A 17125-nucleotide genomic window follows, 5' to 3' on the forward strand; every position below is an offset into this window, starting at 1 on the left:
TGCTCTTTTTAAACTGGAGCACTGATTCAGGCCTGGGGGTGGTGGGGGCAGGGGAGGTTTGCAGTAAAAAGGGAGGCTATAATATTATAGTTTGCTGTGAGAATGAAACCTATAGGTGGTGAAGACTTGGGGACCAGTCCCAGCTCTGTCCCTCCAGATGCTATGACCCTGAGCAGTGATCTTCCTGTCCCTCCTCCCCTCAAGGCTAGTGTGAAGGTCTCCTGACATTTCCAAATTTCATGGTGTCCCCTGAGGGGTCTCTAGGCTGAACAGGGAAGACAGAGCCAGGGCCGCTCTTCCTGAATCCCTCTCTCCACTTTCTGTGCCACCTCCAGGACACTCCCAGATTCCTTAGGCTGACTTCCCTATCTGTCCAGTCCCTCCCCATGGCCACCTACTCTATGTTAGCGCAGAGGGCCATGATGGCTTGCAGCTGCCTTGGAGGCTTGACTGCCTAGCACAAAATCTTGGAGTGGAGTAACTGGGTGCAAATCCTGCTTCTGCCCTAGGCTGAGAGGCCCTGGGCCAGTCACCTACCTACCCTGAGCCTCTTCAAAGGGGCTGATTCCGCTGACTTCTGGTGATTTGTGGCTGAGGTCGGTGCTCCAAGACCATATCCCAGCCCTTAGCCTCCTGTCCCCCTCACCCTTCCAGCCCCAGGCTGTAGCCTCTCCAGCCCCACCTCTCCTGGGGTCCTGGCCCCCCCTCCCCCAGAGAGCAGCTGAGGCTGCTTTTAGCACTTCCTAAAGCAGAGGCCCTAGGGAGGGTCCTGTGGCTGAGACCGCTCCCTTAATCAAGGGTTGAGGCCGGAAAGACTGCGTTCCTTCCACCATTACAGCTTGCTGAGAAACCCTATTACCATTACCAAGGCAGGAAGAAAGTGTACAAGGAGGAAGAAGCCCTCTAATGGGGGTTGCCCTGGCCTCTGGAGAAACGGTGGGTGGGGAGGGCCTCAGGCCCAGGAAACAGGCTCCCATCTTGTTTTTCAAGAAGCTGCTGCCTAGAGCTTCTACCCCTAAGCTCAGGCCACAGCGCCAGGCCCTGCTGGCCCTGGCACTGGCTGGTAGGCCCCCTGGCCCAGAGCTGACCCATGTCCTTTCCACTCTCCTCCCTGCCATCTCCACAACCTGCTCTCCTTTCCTTAGATATCCAGTACCCAGGGATCATCTCATACCCATTTGACTATTTCATCCTCTGACAACCTCCAGCTTCTGGACAAGGTGACGGAAGTACAAAGACTGGGTTCGGCTAGTAGACCTGCACCCAAGCTAGGGGGAGGAGAGGCCCATCTCTACCCTGCATGGCTACCCAGTGAGACCTCGTGGTCCCTGAGTCTCTGAGGGGTACGGCTCTGTTGCTCTGATGAGAGAGGACAAGGATCACAAGTCCAGTCCCGCTTTCTTTGTCTCTTCAAGAGCAAGGAGTGAAGACAGGACAGAAGCTGGCCTTCAAGACAGAGGGCTGCAATCCTCCTACCAAGCTGTGTGACCTTGGGCGAGTCCTTTCCCCTCTCTGGGCCTCAAGTAGAGATAATAATCACACCCACAGGGCCTCGGCCAAAGGCTAGGAGATCTGTTAGGTTAGAGTTGGTGCCCAACATGGTGGGGATTTGAGGATGGCCAGTGCCAGGCAGAGTTCCCCTTGGGGGTCTGAGAGCCTGGGGCAAAGGCAGCCTGTAGGGCTGCCTCCTCCTTGACTGACCCCTCCTCCCCCAGAAACAGCTCCGTCTCTTTCTGGGTTTCTAGGTGACTTGGCTGGCCCCTCTGGATGAGTTCTACTTTAAACCTGCTGCTGCTACTGCCTCTGTATTGGGGGGGCTCCCACAGGGGCCCCCAGGCAGGAGCCCCCCCAGCCAAGCCCTGCGGGAGGGGCTGCAGCCCCCACCCATCTCAGTGCCCATGTGCCTTCCAGCTCAGGTCCCTGGCACGCTGCAGATTTCAGGGCACCTGCCGTGGGCCAGGCATGGCAGAACCTCTCCTCAACCCTCCTAGTTCATGGACACCCAGGAGGCTTCTGACCCCTCCAGGCAAAAGGACCAGCTGTCCCCTTCTCAGTTTGCAGTTGGGAGCCCCACAGGGACAGGTTCCAGGCTGAGCTGGGGGTGTGGGGGTTGGGAGTGGGTTCTGCGAAACAAGAAGGGCGCTGTTCCAGGGCTCGCTCTACAAAGCCAGGGTGCTTGGGTCCTCAAAGGAGGCGGCAGGCGCCGGGCCTCCCCGGGCTAGGGACGGGGGGAGGGCGCCTGCGGCGGGAGGCCCATTAGCTTGCTAATTGCTCTCAGGGAGGGAGACCGAGCTGCTGGTGGAGGGGGTGAGGCGATGTGAGGGCAGAGAGGGGGGGTGGGAGTGGCTTTTCCAGCACTCAGCTAAATGCTGCAGGAGTCGGGTGGAAGGCAGGCAGGTCTCTTCTCCCCCAGGCCCAAGTATTGCTCTCTGGTAATACCCCCGCCCCTGCCCCTCAGAAACAGTGGGCTGACCCCAGCGCCGGTCTTCAGCAGCGCCCTCTACACCCAGTCCCCCTAGCTGCACCCCGATCCCTAAGCGCCCTCCCTCCACCCCGAGCCGGTTCAGCTGAGTTCCCCCAGCGAAGGGCCTCAGTCCAGGCGCGCCCCGGGCCCCATCCCTCCTGTGGCTGCAGTCGCCGCCCCGGCCGCCAGGGGGAGCCGACGCGAAGCGGGCCGGCCGGACGCTGTGGGAGGGGGCGGTCCCGCTGCGGCCCCGCCCCCGCCCCGCCCCGGCCGGGCCCCGCCGATTCTCTGGTCTGTCCCGGACAGACTGGCTGGCGGGCGGGCGAAGACGCCGCCGGGCCGGAGCGGGCCGTGCGGGAGCGCGCGGAGGGAACAGCGGCGCCGTCGGGTCCCCGTCGGGGCTCCGCGGGTCCCCGACCCGCCCCCGGCCTGGCTATGGCGGGCGCCAGGCCCGGCGTCCACGCGCTGCAGCTGGAGCCGCCCACCGTCGTGGAGACCCTGCGGCGCGGGAGTAAGTTCATCAAATGGGACGAGGTGAGTGCAGGGGCCCCCTGCTCCGCCCAGATCCGGGGGCTCTGTCACGCCTGCTCCGCCAGACGCCGGGGACCCCCGGCCCAGACTGGCCTGATCACCGCGCCACCCCCATCCCAGCCTGGCTGCGCTCCGGAAACTTGAGTCCCCAATCGTCCCTGTAAGGAAGACTTTGTCCCCCACCCGCCAGTCCAGCCCCTCATCTGCGGAAAATTTGACATTTATTCCTTGGCTCGGAGATTTCGAACCCCGATAAATCCTAGCCCCCGCGTTTTCACTCGTCCTTCTCACCTCTCCCTGCCCGTCTAATTCTCGTTCCCCCACCCTGGCCTGGTCACCAGACCCCTGCCCGGCACTGGACGGTCTGGCTCAAGAACCACGGCCCCTACTCTGGCTTAGCGCACCCCCATTCTGACTGGGTGCCTCTGGGACCCTGCTATTCCTCTTACCCTAGTTTGAACATTCTTCTCCATTCATCACTTTTTCACCCTGTTCTGGCTGGCACCCGTTTGCCCTGCTTCTAGATCCCAGCCCAGCTCCTCGCTCTGGTGGGAGTACCAAGTCACCCCACGTGGAGACTTTGCCCCCCAAGTTCCTCCACCTCGGGGGAACTTTGCTCACCACTCCTTAGCACCGGGACTTTGAACCCCAATAAATCCTGCCCCCCACCCCTTTATCTGACTTGCCCCTGCTGCATCCCCGAGGCCCCGCTCCCACCTGCGGCTCGGCGACGGGTCCTGCCCCTCACGCTCGTTTCCACAGCGCCCCCGCCCCTGCCCCCTGGGCCCCTCCTCGCCGGCCTGAGCTTCCTTGCTGCTCCTTCCCAGCCAGGCCGGAGGCCTGGAAGACTCCCGGCTCCTTTCCGGCTGGGTGGGGCGGGTAGGCGTGAGAGCTGGGGGAGGGGCTGGGGGCGTGGCCTGAGGTAACAGGTGTGCCCTAGAGGGTGTCCCGGCGCCCCTGGGACTAGGGTAGACCCCTCCCCCCAGGCCGGCTTGAAGGGAAAAGTTTCTCCTTTTCCTTCCAGTGTGATAAACCCAAATAAGGAAGTGGGAACAGGGAGAGGGCCCTGGGGGTGGGGTGCGGGTTGCTGACAAGGACTTGGGGCCTGAGAGGCTGGGGTTCCGGCTGCCTTTGAAGACCGGGCCCCTGAGGAGGGTTAGAGGGAGGCTCTGGAGGCAGTGCCCACAGAACTAGCCCCTCCTCACACTACTGGGGTCCCCTGAGCCCCAGGGCAGGGTTGGTAATCCCAGAGAAGGCTGAGGGTAGGTGTCAGCCCAGTGAGGTGGGGAGGCCCAAGCACCCCAAAAGTTCCCAAGCTGCCGTCCCCTCTGCCTCCAGCTCAGTCTCCCATCTTTCCTAGCAAAGCCTGAGATGGGCGGGGCTAGTGCAGTCCCCAGAGAAGGCAATGGCACCCCACTGCAGTACTCTTGCCTGGAAAATCCCATGGACGGAAGAGCCTGGTAGGCTACAGTCCATGGGGTTTCGAAGAGTCGGACATGACTGAGCGACTTCACTTTGACTTTTCACTTCCATGCATTGGAGAAGGAAATGGCAACCCACTCCAGTGTTCTTGCCTGGAGAATCCCAGGGACGGGGGAGCCTGGTGGGCTGCCGTCTATGGGGTCGCACAGAATCGGACATGACTGAAGCAACTTGGCGGCAGCAGCAGTGCAGTCCCCGTCCTCCTGCAGATGGAAACTCAGTCTGGAGAACAGAGACTTGATCCCAGGCCCCACGGTGGGGTGGCGGCTGAGGCCAGCAGCTGGGAGTCTGGCAGAGGTCCTGGTTCCCTGCTTCCCAAACCTTGGGACTCGGGAGCCACACTTGTTATTGCTGTTCAATTGCTCAGTCTTGTTGAACCCTCCGTGGACTGAAGCCTGCCAGGCAAGGGGTTTCCCAGGCAGGATTACTGGAGTGCATTGCTCTTTCCACCTCTAGGGGATCTTCCCGATCCAGGGATCGAACCCGCATTCCCTGCATTAGCAGGTGGATTCTTTACTGCTGAGCCACCAGGAAAGCCTCTGGAACCATGCTAGTAGCGTTAGTCGCTCAGTCATGCCAGACTCTTTGTGAACCCATGGACTGTAGCCCACCAGGCTCGTCTGGCCATGGAATTCTCCAGGCAAGAATACTGGCGTGGGTTGCTGTTTCCTCCTCCAGGGGATCTTCCGGACCCAGGGCTTGCACCTGGGTCTCCTGCATTTCAGGCAGATTCTTTACAGTCTGAGCTACCAGGGAAGCCCTGGAGCCGTACTGCCTGCATGCACATCTTGGCTCCTTTTCTTGACCTTAGGAAAGCTGCATAGTCTTTCTGTGCCTCAGTCTTCTCAAATGTAAAATGAGAAGAACAGTAGCGCAAACCTCATAGGATGTTTAGAGAACTAAGCGAGCCCCTAGGTAGCGAGTGCTTAGACCTGTACCTGGTGAGCAGAAGGGAGGGTGCACTGTGGTGCTGGCCACCAGTGAGGGGTAACTTGGGAGTGGTGCCAGCGTGAGGCAGAGTCTCCTGTTGGCCTGGGGCAAGAGTGTTCTGGGCTTCCCTCCTGGCTCAGTGGTAAAGAATCCGCTTGCCAGTGCCTGCTAATGCAGGAGATGCGAGTTCGATCCCTGGGTCAGGAAGATCTCCTGGAGAAGGAAATGGCAACCCACTCCAGCATTCTGGGCTAGAAAATCCCATGGACGGAGGAGCCTGACAGGCTACGATCCAAGGGGTCGCAAAGACTCGGACACCACTGAGCAGCTAAACAGCCACAGGAGAGTTCTGCCTGTGGCCACTTGGTCACTTGGGCCCTGGCTGAGTCTGAGCCGCTGATGACATCACCCCCTCCCCACTGCTGCTGGTCCTGAGTCACACAGGGTGGCTCTTCTCAGAAATGGAGCCAATGCACCCTTTTGCTGCCCTCCCACCAGGCTGTTTGAGTGAGGGCTGAATTCACTGTCTAGGCCTGAGGGCAGGATGAGTACCTGTCCAAGGAGACTTAGTCTGTGCTGTAAGATGGGTGGGGGGAGCCTCAAAGCTGTGGGACTCCAGTGGGGTTCAGAGTGGGGGGTAATGGACTTTGAGGCCAATGTAAGGGGTGGCTGGCTGTCCTGGGGACCTGAGGGACACAGAGGACCATAGGGATCAGGCTTCCAAACCCTCTTTTTTCATTTAATATCCCCAAGGGGGCTATGGGGGCTTCAGCCACCAGGGACCTCTCAGACCTTCTGAGGAAACAGCCCAGGGTTGGGGTCTGGGGAGGCCTCTCCAAGGAGGCAGATCAGATTTCATGGGTAGAGAAAGAAAGGAAGATATCCCTGCGCGGGAACAATGATGCAAAAGCTGGGAATGGGGAGTGGGCAGTTAGTGGTCCATGTGACAGAGTCTTAGGGCAAGAAGGAGGTGGGGCTGGGAGGGGCCTAGGAACTCAGCTTTGTCCTGAGGACTGACAGGAGCCACAGAGGACCTGTGGCCTGGCTGCGCCGACATCTTCGCTCACTAGCAGAAAGATTGGAGTGAATGGGCCTGGGGTGCCAGGGCCCAAACCTGGGCAGCAGTCCTCACTCGCTGACCCCTGCCATCCGTCTCGTCCCCAGGAGGCCTCCAGTCGGAACCTGGTAACCCTGCGTGTGGACTCCAATGGCTTCTTCTTGTACTGGACGGGACCCAACATGGTGAGCGTGGCGCTGACACAGCTTGCTTGGGTCTAGGGCCCCTGCCCCAGACCCCCCGAAATCCTTCCCTGCCCCTGCCCTTGGGGGTGGGGCCCTGCTGCTGCCTGACCTCTCCCACAGTTCCCTGGACAGGAAGTGCTACGGGTGTGGGCTAAGACTGGGGCTACAGCAGGGGGTGAGCACTCCCTGGCCCGGTTGGGGAGCTTGGGGGCTTCTGGCTCTCATCCTGGAGCCTCTCAGACCCACCGTGGCATCTGGTTTCCCCAGGAGGTGGACACACTCGACATCAGTTCCATCAGGGACACCAGGACGGGCCGTTATGCCCGCCTGCCCAAGGTGAGTGATGGGGCCCAGGTTATGGATGGGAGTGAGGCAGTAGGGGAAGGGGACAGCCCTCTTCACCCGTGGCTCTCACTTACTCAGGACCCCAAGATCCGGGAGGTGTTGGGCTTTGGGGGCCCTGATGCCCGGTTGGAGGAGAAGCTGATGACAGTGGTAGCCGGGCCAGACCCGGTGAATACAACATTCTTGAACTTCATGGCCGTGCAGGATGATACAGCCAAGGTGGGCTGGGATTGATGGCTGGGCCTGGGGGAGCTACCGCCTCACTTGCTGAGTCGGCCATCACTTAATAGGCACCTGCTGTGTACTAGGCTGTTCTCTGTGCCTTTTTCTAATCATCCTCTGACAAGTGGTTTTTAAGCATTTCCTGTGTATCTGACAGTGGCTGAGCCAGCCCTTCTGTCCCCCATTCACCCCCTGCCCTGGATCCTGACCCCTCAGGTCTGGTCTGAGGAGCTCTTCAAGTTGGCTATGAACATCCTGGCTCAGAACGCCTCCCGGAACACCTTCTTGCGCAAAGCGTGAGCCCTGGGCCTGCCCTGGGGAAGCGCAGGGCAGGAGTGCCTGGTGGGGGGTTCAGGAGGCTGTTGTCCCAGGGCGTGACCCTCCCACCTATCTCCCCAGATACACGAAGCTGAAGCTGCAGGTAAACCAGGATGGACGGATTCCAGTCAAGAAGTGAGCACCCCTTTCCCTCCTCAGCACCTCCTCTGCTGTTCTGACCTTGATGACCTTTGCCCCACTGACCCTAACTCCTCCCATCTGCTCAGCATCCTGAAGATGTTCTCAGCAGACAAGAAGCGGGTAGAAACTGCACTGGAATCCTGTGGCCTCAATTTCAACCGAGTGAGGGGCCTGGGGACAGGGGTTGGGCGGGTGTCACAACAGGCGCCTGCCCTTTGAGGGCTGGCTGACCCTGGGTTCTGACTCTCCACTCCTGGCCCCTAGAGCGAGTCCATCCGGCCTGACGAGTTTTCCTTGGAAATCTTCGAGCGGTTCCTGAACAAGCTGTGTCTGCGGCCGGACATTGACAAGATCCTGCTGGAGATGTGAGCAGGGCCGACGTGCCCACCGGCCCCCGTGTGCTGCGTCTGGCCTCTGCCGGCGGTGGCGTTCCTTCCAGTCCTGGGAGGGGAGGTGGAGCTCTTGGGGGTCTGTGCGTGCTGGGCTGTGGCTGTGCTCAGGGCTGCCTGGGGCTCTGCTGTGGACAGTTCTGTGCGGACCTTTCTTGGCCAGGGATGCTCCTGAGACAGCAGGAGGTCCCCCGCGCTGGGGACCAGAATGCATTGGCTCAGATGTGCTGTGGGTGACCCTGGAGCTGAGGTTGGGCTCAGGAGCTGCAGGCAGGCATGGTGTGGTGGGCCAAGCCCTTGGTGGCTTCCAAAGCTCTTACTGATACCAGCGTCGGCACCAAGTGGTCGAGTGGATGGGGAAACTGAGGCCCGGAGGGGCTGAGACTGGCCCCCGTCCCCATCAGAGGGTTCTGGAACTAGGCACCGACCTTCTGACTCCTCCCCAGGTGAGGGTTTGAAGCAGGGGCTGGTGAGGCTGCAGCCTAACCCAGCATCCCGCCCCCTCCAGAGGCGCCAAGGGCAAACCTTACCTGACACTGGAGCAGCTCATGGATTTCATCAACCAGAAGCAGCGGGACCCGCGGCTCAACGAAGTGCTGTACCCGCCTCTGCGGCCCTCCCAGGCCCGGCTGCTCATCGAGAAGTATGAGCCCAACAAGCAGTTCCTGGAGCGAGGTGAGCCAGTGTGGGAGCTGGGGGCAAGGCGGGAGGGCCCCCACCGACCCTGCTGACCCCACCCTGCCCCCCAGACCAGATGTCCATGGAGGGCTTCAGCCGCTACCTGGGAGGTGAGGAGAACGGCATTCTGCCGCTTGAGGCCTTGGATCTGAGTGCAGACATGACCCAGCCGCTCAGCGCCTACTTCATCAATTCCTCGCATAACACCTATCTCACGGGTGAGTGTGCCCATCCTAGCGTGACCTCTGCCCTCTGGTCCTTAGACTGCCTCCCTCCCTTTGGGCCCATGTTGGGGAAGCAAGCCAGAAATAGCAAGCCTGTCCTGGGGAGCGGGCTTCTCTGCATGGGTTTCCCCGGGGGTCCAAGAGGCTTCCCCAGGGGAAGGGCTGAGGCCTACACCTGCCCTGTGAAGGACAGCCTGTGTATATTGGGGGGGTGGGAGGCTGGAACTGGGGACCACCTGGTGCTCTTAAGCTGAAAGGAGGCCAAGAGGTGGGGTGGGGCAGGGTGGGGTGAGGTGGGGCAGGTATCCACGAGAGGGGCCCTGGAGGCACAGAAAGAATGGAAGGAATTTGCACTGATCCTGAGTGAATGGGAAGGCTTCTTGCAAGGTGTTGAGCAGGGGGAGGTGATGTGACCTGGTATGTTTTTAGAAGGATGACGCCCAGTGCTCCACAGAGATTGGATGGGAGGCAGGGAGGAGCCTGCTGTCCCCAGGGGGAGGTGACAGAGGCTGTTCCAGGGCAGCCACCGTGGAGGGGAGAAAGGGAAGCGGGGGGCCGTGGGGGTGCTGGGGCAACTCCCAGTTCAGGCCGGTGGGATGGGCTGACGGAGTTCATTTGAGAGAGGGTGAGACCTGGAGGTGGAGGGCCCCGCCTGTCAGCCAGTGCCGGTGGTGCTGACTCTGCCTGGCTCTGGGGCTTTGGGGAGAGGTGATGCCGGTTCCGCAGTGAATCAAGGCGTGAGCAGCAGCTGGCCAGACAAAGCAAGCCCAGGCCAGGCCACCACGGGGCTCTGCGTCCCCGGCACGGCCCCACCCAGCTCAGTGCAGGCCTGGGGAGGAGGGTAGGAGCCAGGCTGGCTGGGCACTGGTGGTGATGGAGCCTGGCCTCCAGCGGGGCAGCTGGCCGGAACCTCGTCGGTGGAGATGTACCGGCAGGCGCTGTTGTGGGGCTGCCGCTGCGTGGAGCTGGACGTGTGGAAGGGGCGGCCGCCCGAGGAGGAGCCATTCATCACGCACGGCTTCACCATGACCACGGAGGTGCCGCTGAGAGACGTGCTCGAGGCCATCGCGGAGACCGCCTTCAAGACCTCGCCCTACCCCGTCATCCTCTCCTTTGAGAACCACGTGGACTCGTGAGTGGGACCCTGAGTGGGACTCAGCCGGGGGAAATCCCTGTTGACCCAGGGACAGCCACTCACCATGGCTCTGTTGGATTGCTCCTGTGACCTCTGACCCTGGGAGAGGGTGACCCTTTCAGTGATCTTGCCAGCCTCTGACCCACTCTGGGGACTTCAGCTTCACCCCAGGAACCTCTGACCTCCGACCTTGGCCCCACAGGGCGAAACAGCAGGCCAAGATGGCCGAGTACTGCCGCTCCATCTTTGGGGACGCTCTGCTCATCGACCCCCTGGACAAGTACCCGGTATGGGGCTTAGAGCCGGGGTGGAGTGTGGGGGTTAGGGTGCCCAGCAGACGCTGACCTGTCCGTGCCCACCAGCTGGCCCCGGGCGTCCCCCTGCCCAGCCCCCAGGACCTGATGGGCCGCATCCTGGTGAAGAACAAGAAGCGGCACCGACTCGGCAGCGGCGTCCCTGGCAGCTCTGTGCGCAGGCGGCCGCTGGAGCAGAGCAACTCGGCCCTGAGCGAGAGCTCTGCCACCACCGAGCCCTCTTCGCCCCAGCTCGGTGAGAGTCTGGCCTGACCTCCAACCCCAGTCCCGACCCTAAGTCCCCACTTCTCTGAGCCCAGCCCTCCCTGGAGATGTGCCTTCTGCTCCCAACCTGACCTCCCCCTTCTCTGAGCCACTTGCCGCCAGAGGTGTGGTTCCATCCACCTCCTGACCCTTCAGTCTCAGCCTCCAGCTAGCACCTCACAGAGGTGTTTCCCCTCAACCAGGTTGTGACTCAGACCTCTGACCTCTGACCGCAGTGAACCATCTCTCTCCTGAGACCCCTTCTGAGTGTACCCTCCCAGTGGGTCCTCTTCAGCTCACCCTGACCTCTCACTTTATTGAGGTCCCTCTTCCATCTGACCCCTGACTGCTCACCTCCCTAAGCCCCTTCACGGGGTGTGGCCCTAACTGACCCCTGACTTGGAACCCCACCTTGTCATCCTCCCCCCCCACTACTGTCAAGGCTGTTGTATCCCAGTTCTCAGCCTTCTAAGCCACCCTACCTATCTCCCTGAGTTATATCTCCCCAGAGTTATATCTGTACCCTGACCTTTGACCTTTGACTCCTCTACCCTACGACTGGTTTTGATCCCATTCAACTCCTGACCTCCCCCCTCTCCCCAGCAACGCTGCACTGAGAGTACCCCGGACTCCGTGAGGCAGCTCTGCACCCCCTGGGCCCAACCCTTCCTGGCTCCTGAGCGACTGTGTGCCCTGACCCCTGACCCCATGGCCTTGTCCTCTGCAGGGTCCCCCAGCTCTGACAGCTGCCCAGGCCTGAGCAATGGGGAGGAGGCGGGCCTCGAGAAGCCCAGCCTGGAGCCTCGGAAGTCTCTGGGGGAGGATGGTTTGCAGCGGGGCCCTGATGCTCTTGGACCTGCCTACCGGGAGGAGGAGGAGGAGGACGAGGAAGAGGAGGAACAGACGGACCCCAAAAAGCCGACCACGGATGAGGTCAGGCCTGCGAGTGGGATGGGGGGCGGCGGCATGCCTTCTCTTCCCAAGTGGGCTGAGCCCTGACTCTGCCAGGCACAGCCCTGAGCACTGGGTCCACTTGCCCTCCCAGAGTTCACGCATGGGGGCGGGGTGTGTGGAGTAGGGGAGGGTCTTAGGTAGACAGGTGTGGAAACAAGTGTAAAACTGTGTTTGGGATATGGGCTGGGAGGGGTGAGTTAGGGTGCAGAACCAGGGTGAGGAGTGGGGAGTCAGACCTCGGCGAGGAGGTTGGGTGAGGGAATGAGGAAGGGGGGCTGTGCCAAGGCCCTGTGGCAGGGCCAGAGAGCGCGGAGGAGGGAGGGGCACTGAGTTCTGGGGAAAGGTGGTGACAGGAAAGGTCAGCGCTGAGACTGGGTTTGGAAGGGGCCCAGACTGGGGACAGGTGTGGGCAGAGGTGAGTGAGCTCAGGTCGCAAGGCTTGGGGAATCTTGTGAGGTACCCAGGAAGAGGTGGCAAGGCAGTGGCCGGAAATGAGAGTAGGGGTGGGAATTTGGGGGCTCACCCTCATGTGAACAGTTGAACCCCTGAGGTTGGCTGAGGAGTTCCAGCTTCCAAGGATCAGCGGGGCAGGAGGCAGACCGGGAAGGTGGGGTCCAGGGCCTGGTCAGCAAGGCCCAGAGAGAAGGTTGTGGGGCGCATGGGACTATGACTTACAGGCTGTGGCCGGGCTGGGAGGAGGGTCAGCGCTTCCTCTGTGGTGCGGGGGCAGGTGAGGGAGCTTCCAAGTCCCGGCTGGGGGGCACGGAACCGCTGACCCTGCGACTGGGGGCCGCAGGGCACCGCCAGCAGTGAGGTCAACGCCACTGAGGAAATGTCCACACTCGTCAACTACATCGAGCCTGTCAAGTTCAAGTCCTTCGAGGCTGCTCGAAGTGAGTGGGGGGAGGGGTGGGGGAGGGGGAGGCAGTCGGGCTCTGCCAGGCCTGATCCCCTCCCACCTCCATCCCCCAGAGAGGAACAAGTGCTTCGAGATGTCATCCTTCGTGGAGACCAAGGCCATGGAGCAACTGACCAAGAGCCCCATGGAGTTTGTGGAGTATCCTTCCACGCTGGCGGTCTGGCGGGCCAGGGTGGGGCTGCTCCCTGGGAGGCAGGCTCAGGTGGTTCTACCACTCCTGACTCTTGAGCACCCCTGTCTGGGTTGGGAGCGGGTCTAGGAGACTGCCCAGGGCCTAAGCTGAGAAGTGGGGGACTGCGGGGCAGCTTGAGCCAAGGCTGGGAGGTGTGTTCACAGGAGCCGAGGACGGGCCTGGAGCACTGGGCTCAGGGCAGAACGCGGGGCCAGTACCTGCCTGTGGTCCCTGACTGCCAACCTCAGATACAACAAGCAGCAGCTCAGCCGCATCTACCCCAAGGGCACCCGCGTGGACTCGTCCAACTACATGCCCCAGCTCTTCTGGAACGTGGGCTGCCAGCTCGTTGCACTCAACTTCCAGACCCTGGGTGAGCACTGTCCTGCCTTGACCCTGACCTCTGGCCCCCAGCCTCACTAACTTCTGCCCCTTGACCCTGTGAATCTTGACTACAGGGACCTCTGACTCTATCTAATCCCAGATCCCCAAATCCAACCAAGACCTAGGCTGACCCTAACCCCTGACCTTGGCAGATGCTAGACCTGGTCCCTTGTCCAGTATTCTTGGAGTCTGGATCCTGGATGCCATCTGATCTGACCTGAATGACCCCTAGTTTCTCCACTGCTCTGCACAGCAGTGTCCTTCCTGACCCTGTTCCACCTGCTGACCCTCACCCTCCCCATGTCGTGCACCGCCCCCAGATGTGCCGATGCAGCTCAACGCCGGCGTGTTTGAGTACAACGGGCGCAGCGGCTACCTACTCAAGCCTGAGTTCATGCGGCGGCCGGACAAGTCCTTTGACCCCTTCACCGAAGTCATTGTGGACGGCATCGTGGCCAATGCCGTGCGGGTCAAGGTGGGGCCGGGAAGGGCGCAGGCCAGGGTGTCCTGGGGGTGGGACTTTTGAGCAGCCTCCTCACCCTCCTGGCCCACCAGGTGATCTCGGGGCAGTTCCTGTCCGACAGGAAGGTGGGCATCTACGTGGAGGTGGACATGTTCGGGCTCCCCGTTGACACGCGGCGCAAGTACCGCACGCGGACCTCACAGGGGAACTCGTTCAACCCCGTGTGGGATGAGGAGCCATTCGACTTCCCCAAGGTGAGCCCCAGACCTGCCAGACTCCCTTGGTAGGGAAGCAGGAGCACCGGGTGGTTGGGGGTCAGAGCCGGGGGTGCCGAGGCTAGGGCTGTCACTCCAGACCTGCTGGGCTCTTCTGGTGGGGAAACAGGAGCGCCGTATGGTCGGGGGTCAGAGGCAGGGGTGCCGAGGCTAGGGCTGTCACCCAGGTCAGGCTGGAGCTCCCTGCCCTCTGTGGGGTCAGGGTGGGGGGACAGGAAGCTGAAATGGCAGGAGGTCCCATAGCCCCCTGGGGGCATAGCCCAGCCCCTCTCCCAGGCAGGAGGGACTTGCTGGAAGCTCACTCCAGCTTCTCCCTGCCTCCCAGACGGATGGGCCTGCCAAGGATGCGGCCTGTCTCAGATGCGTGGCTCGCTCTAGGTGCTAAGCCGGCAGTGACCAGACCCGTCCCGCCATAATGATGCCTAGAGGGGTCTGTCTGCCTGTTTTCTGGACTCAGGGCTCTGGGGAACGCTGGCCACCTCTGGCCAGGCTGCGGAGGTGCGGGTCCACCATTGGCTCAGTGGCGATGGTGACTGATGGTCTGTCGTTGGGTCATGTGGTCCAGGGGCCCACTCTGGGTGGCGGCCTTGCTGGCCATGGTCAGCTGCAGCTCAGACCAGTCTGGGCCCTCAGGTGGTGCTGCCCACGCTGGCTTCGCTGCGCATTGCGGCCTTTGAGGAGGGGGGCAAGTTCGTGGGGCACCGGATCCTGCCTGTCTCCGCCATCCGCTCAGGTGAGACCATCTGGGCTCTGGGCAGTTGCGGGGGCACAGTGTGTGGGGACCTGTGCTCAGCCCCCTTCCCTCCTGCCCTTCCAGGGTACCATTACATCTGCCTGCGGAACGAGGCCAACCAGCCACTGTGCCTGCCAGCCCTGCTCATCTACACCGAGGCCTCCGACTACATCCCCGATGACCACCAGGGTGAGCCGCACGGGGCTGGGGCAGGCCAGGCCAGGCAGGGTGGGGACAAGGACACCACCAGGGGCTGGGAGTGGCTGGGACTGGTGGCTCTAGGTGGGTGGTAAACAGATCTGAGGGTGGTTTTGTGGTCCCTGCATGAGACCAGAGCTGGGGAGGGTGTGGGTTCCCGGGGTTCTGTCTCTGAGACCCTTGCCCTCTGCCCCTCCACCCTCAGACTATGCAGAGGCCCTGATCAACCCCATCAAGCATGTCAGCCTGATGGACCAGAGGGCCAAGCAGCTGGCTGCCCTCATTGGGGAGAGTGAGGTGAGCCAGGGCAGGTCAGGGGCAGGCACAGTGATGCCTGGAGGGGTCTGTCTGCCTGTGCTCTTGACAGGCAGGAGGCAGCAGGGCTCAGGCTCACCTGGACCCTGGGGGTCAGGGTGGGGGAGTGGTCAGAGCTGACCCCTGGGCCCAGCCCTGGCGGGGAAGCACCCTGCAGCTTTCTCTGCTCTCCTCCGTCTGCACTGCCCATGCCAGTCCCAGCTGGCAGTAGGACGCTTCTCCCCGAGGGGCCTGTACCCTGCTTGCTGCTGATGCCAGCTTCATGGGTTCACCCACACTGTCCCTCCAGCCCTGGGCTCTGCCTTCAGCGCCCTTCCACCACGCTGCACGGCTGGGGCTTCTGGACTCTCTCGTTCTGGAGGCTCAGCTGCCTGGGGTTACTCCACACATTCTAAGGAGGTGGAAATCCCTTCTGCATGAGAAAGGCCTTTAAGACTGTCCAGGGCTAGAATTCTTTTGGCTGCTGGCAGGCTCAAAGCCAGGGTGCAGAGTTCAGCCACTTCACCAGGGCAGTTGGAAGCCCTAAAAGCTTTTCAAGCGTGGTCCTGGGAGCCATGAGACGGCCGTGGCTTCTGCGGGGAGGGGTCAGGAGCAGAGGCTGGCCGCACATCTAGGCCCGGTCCCCTGGGGGCCTGCGGCAGCAGGGAAGAGAGCCGGCTGCCTGGAGTTATTAGCGGGAGAGACTAGTGCCCCCTCTGCGGTCACTTCCTTCGTTGATTTAATCAGGAGCTAAGCACTGAGGAAGATGAGCAGCTGTGGACAAGGGTGGAGGGGGACTCAGAGACAGGAGGGAACTTGGGGCTGGGCCAGGGCTTTCCAGAACAATCTAGAAGTTCCTAACCGTATGCAGTGAGGCCTTGTATCCTAGAGACACGATCTCACGTTCTCTTCCCCATGCCCCACGTGCAAAAAGGGGTTAGAAATGCGTGTCTTGTTTTCATGGAGGTATTCTTACAGCCCCCACATGACAGATGAGAGGAGTCCAGGGCCACGGGCTGAGGGGAGGTTGTGAAGGACGGAAGGGTCTAGAGAGGGGGAATTCCCTGGTGGTCCAGTGGTTAGGACTCTGCACTTGCACTGCCAAGGGACCGGGTTTGATCCCTGGTTGGGGAGCTAAGGTCCTCCACAAGCCTCATGGTGTGGCTCCCTCCCCCCAAAATATTTTAAAAAATAAAAGAAGGGTCTGGAGAGAGTAGCATTTCTGGAAGGAGCATAGAGCATTCTACTTTCTCCACCCCACCCTCGCAGGCTCAGTCTGGCCTGGAGACAAGCCAGGAGACCCAGACTCAGCAGCTGGGGTACCAACTGAACCCACACCCCACGCCCAGCCCACAGGATGCCTCCCCGCGCCGGCCCCCAGGCCCCGCCACCTCCCCGACCAGCTCCTCCATCAGCTCCTCCATCAGCAGCCCAGGTAAGGGGCGGCCTGGCAGTAGGCGGAGAGAGGGAATAGCTCTGCCCTTCTCCAGCTTCTCACAGTCAGCCCTGCCTCTGCTTTCCAGGTCAGCGTGATGATCTCATCGCCAGCATCCTCTCAGGTACGGGGCATGCCTGTCCTGGGGGCAGGGCTACTTCTGGAGGGAACTGGTGCCCCAGCAGGGGTGGTCTGCCCCAGCCCAGCCCAGCCCGCCTTTGCTGTCCACAGAGGTGGCCCCGGCCCCGCTGGACGAGCTCCAAGGCCACAAGGCCCTGGTGAAGCTCCGGAGCCGGCAAGAGCGAGACTTCCGGGAGCTGTACAAGAAACATCAGCGGAAGGCCGTTGCCCTCACGCGCCGGTTGCTCGACAACCTGGCCCAGGCCCGCGCGGGAAGCAGGTGCCGACAGCGGCCCGGTGTCCTGTGAGTGTCCCGCCTGCCCATGTGATTTGTGCGTGGATGTGAATGTGAATATGAATATGAGGGTTTCTGCACTAGGTGGGCATAGATGGATGGCCCAGGGCTGCCCTTTGGACCCCCAGGAAGGAGGTTTGCTGCAAGGAAGACAGAGGACTCTGGGTCCCACCCTCTTTGCGACCCCGTGGACTATGCAGTCCATGGAATTCTCCAGGCCAGAAT

At 61.6% G+C, this 17125-nt stretch overlaps 1 protein-coding gene across 1 annotated transcript in view; it reads left to right on the forward strand.

Moving 5' to 3' along the window:
- Positions 1 to 17125, forward strand: part of PLCB3 (phospholipase C beta 3) — a 19452-nt gene continuing 2327 nt past the window's right edge. Inside the window, exons 1-25 of the mRNA XM_040256161.1 lie at positions 1 to 2998; positions 6572 to 6649; positions 6917 to 6985; positions 7073 to 7213; positions 7433 to 7512; positions 7616 to 7669; positions 7762 to 7837; positions 7940 to 8040; positions 8573 to 8739; positions 8814 to 8960; positions 9858 to 10098; positions 10304 to 10388; positions 10464 to 10650; positions 11386 to 11591; positions 12409 to 12505; positions 12585 to 12669; positions 12952 to 13076; positions 13408 to 13562; positions 13643 to 13804; positions 14459 to 14558; positions 14643 to 14747; positions 14962 to 15053; positions 16320 to 16485; positions 16574 to 16609; positions 16717 to 16909. Of these exons, the coding sequence (XP_040112095.1) occupies positions 2900 to 2998; positions 6572 to 6649; positions 6917 to 6985; positions 7073 to 7213; positions 7433 to 7512; positions 7616 to 7669; positions 7762 to 7837; positions 7940 to 8040; positions 8573 to 8739; positions 8814 to 8960; positions 9858 to 10098; positions 10304 to 10388; positions 10464 to 10650; positions 11386 to 11591; positions 12409 to 12505; positions 12585 to 12669; positions 12952 to 13076; positions 13408 to 13562; positions 13643 to 13804; positions 14459 to 14558; positions 14643 to 14747; positions 14962 to 15053; positions 16320 to 16485; positions 16574 to 16609; positions 16717 to 16909 (3047 nt within the window). The 5' untranslated portion in view covers positions 1 to 2899. The remainder of the gene's footprint in view (positions 2999 to 6571; positions 6650 to 6916; positions 6986 to 7072; positions 7214 to 7432; positions 7513 to 7615; positions 7670 to 7761; positions 7838 to 7939; positions 8041 to 8572; positions 8740 to 8813; positions 8961 to 9857; positions 10099 to 10303; positions 10389 to 10463; positions 10651 to 11385; positions 11592 to 12408; positions 12506 to 12584; positions 12670 to 12951; positions 13077 to 13407; positions 13563 to 13642; positions 13805 to 14458; positions 14559 to 14642; positions 14748 to 14961; positions 15054 to 16319; positions 16486 to 16573; positions 16610 to 16716; positions 16910 to 17125) is intronic.

This window comes from Oryx dammah, unplaced genomic scaffold (assembly GCF_014754425.2).
Source record: "Oryx dammah isolate SB20612 unplaced genomic scaffold, SCBI_Odam_1.1 HiC_scaffold_15, whole genome shotgun sequence".
Lineage (NCBI taxonomy): Eukaryota > Metazoa > Chordata > Mammalia > Artiodactyla > Bovidae > Oryx > Oryx dammah.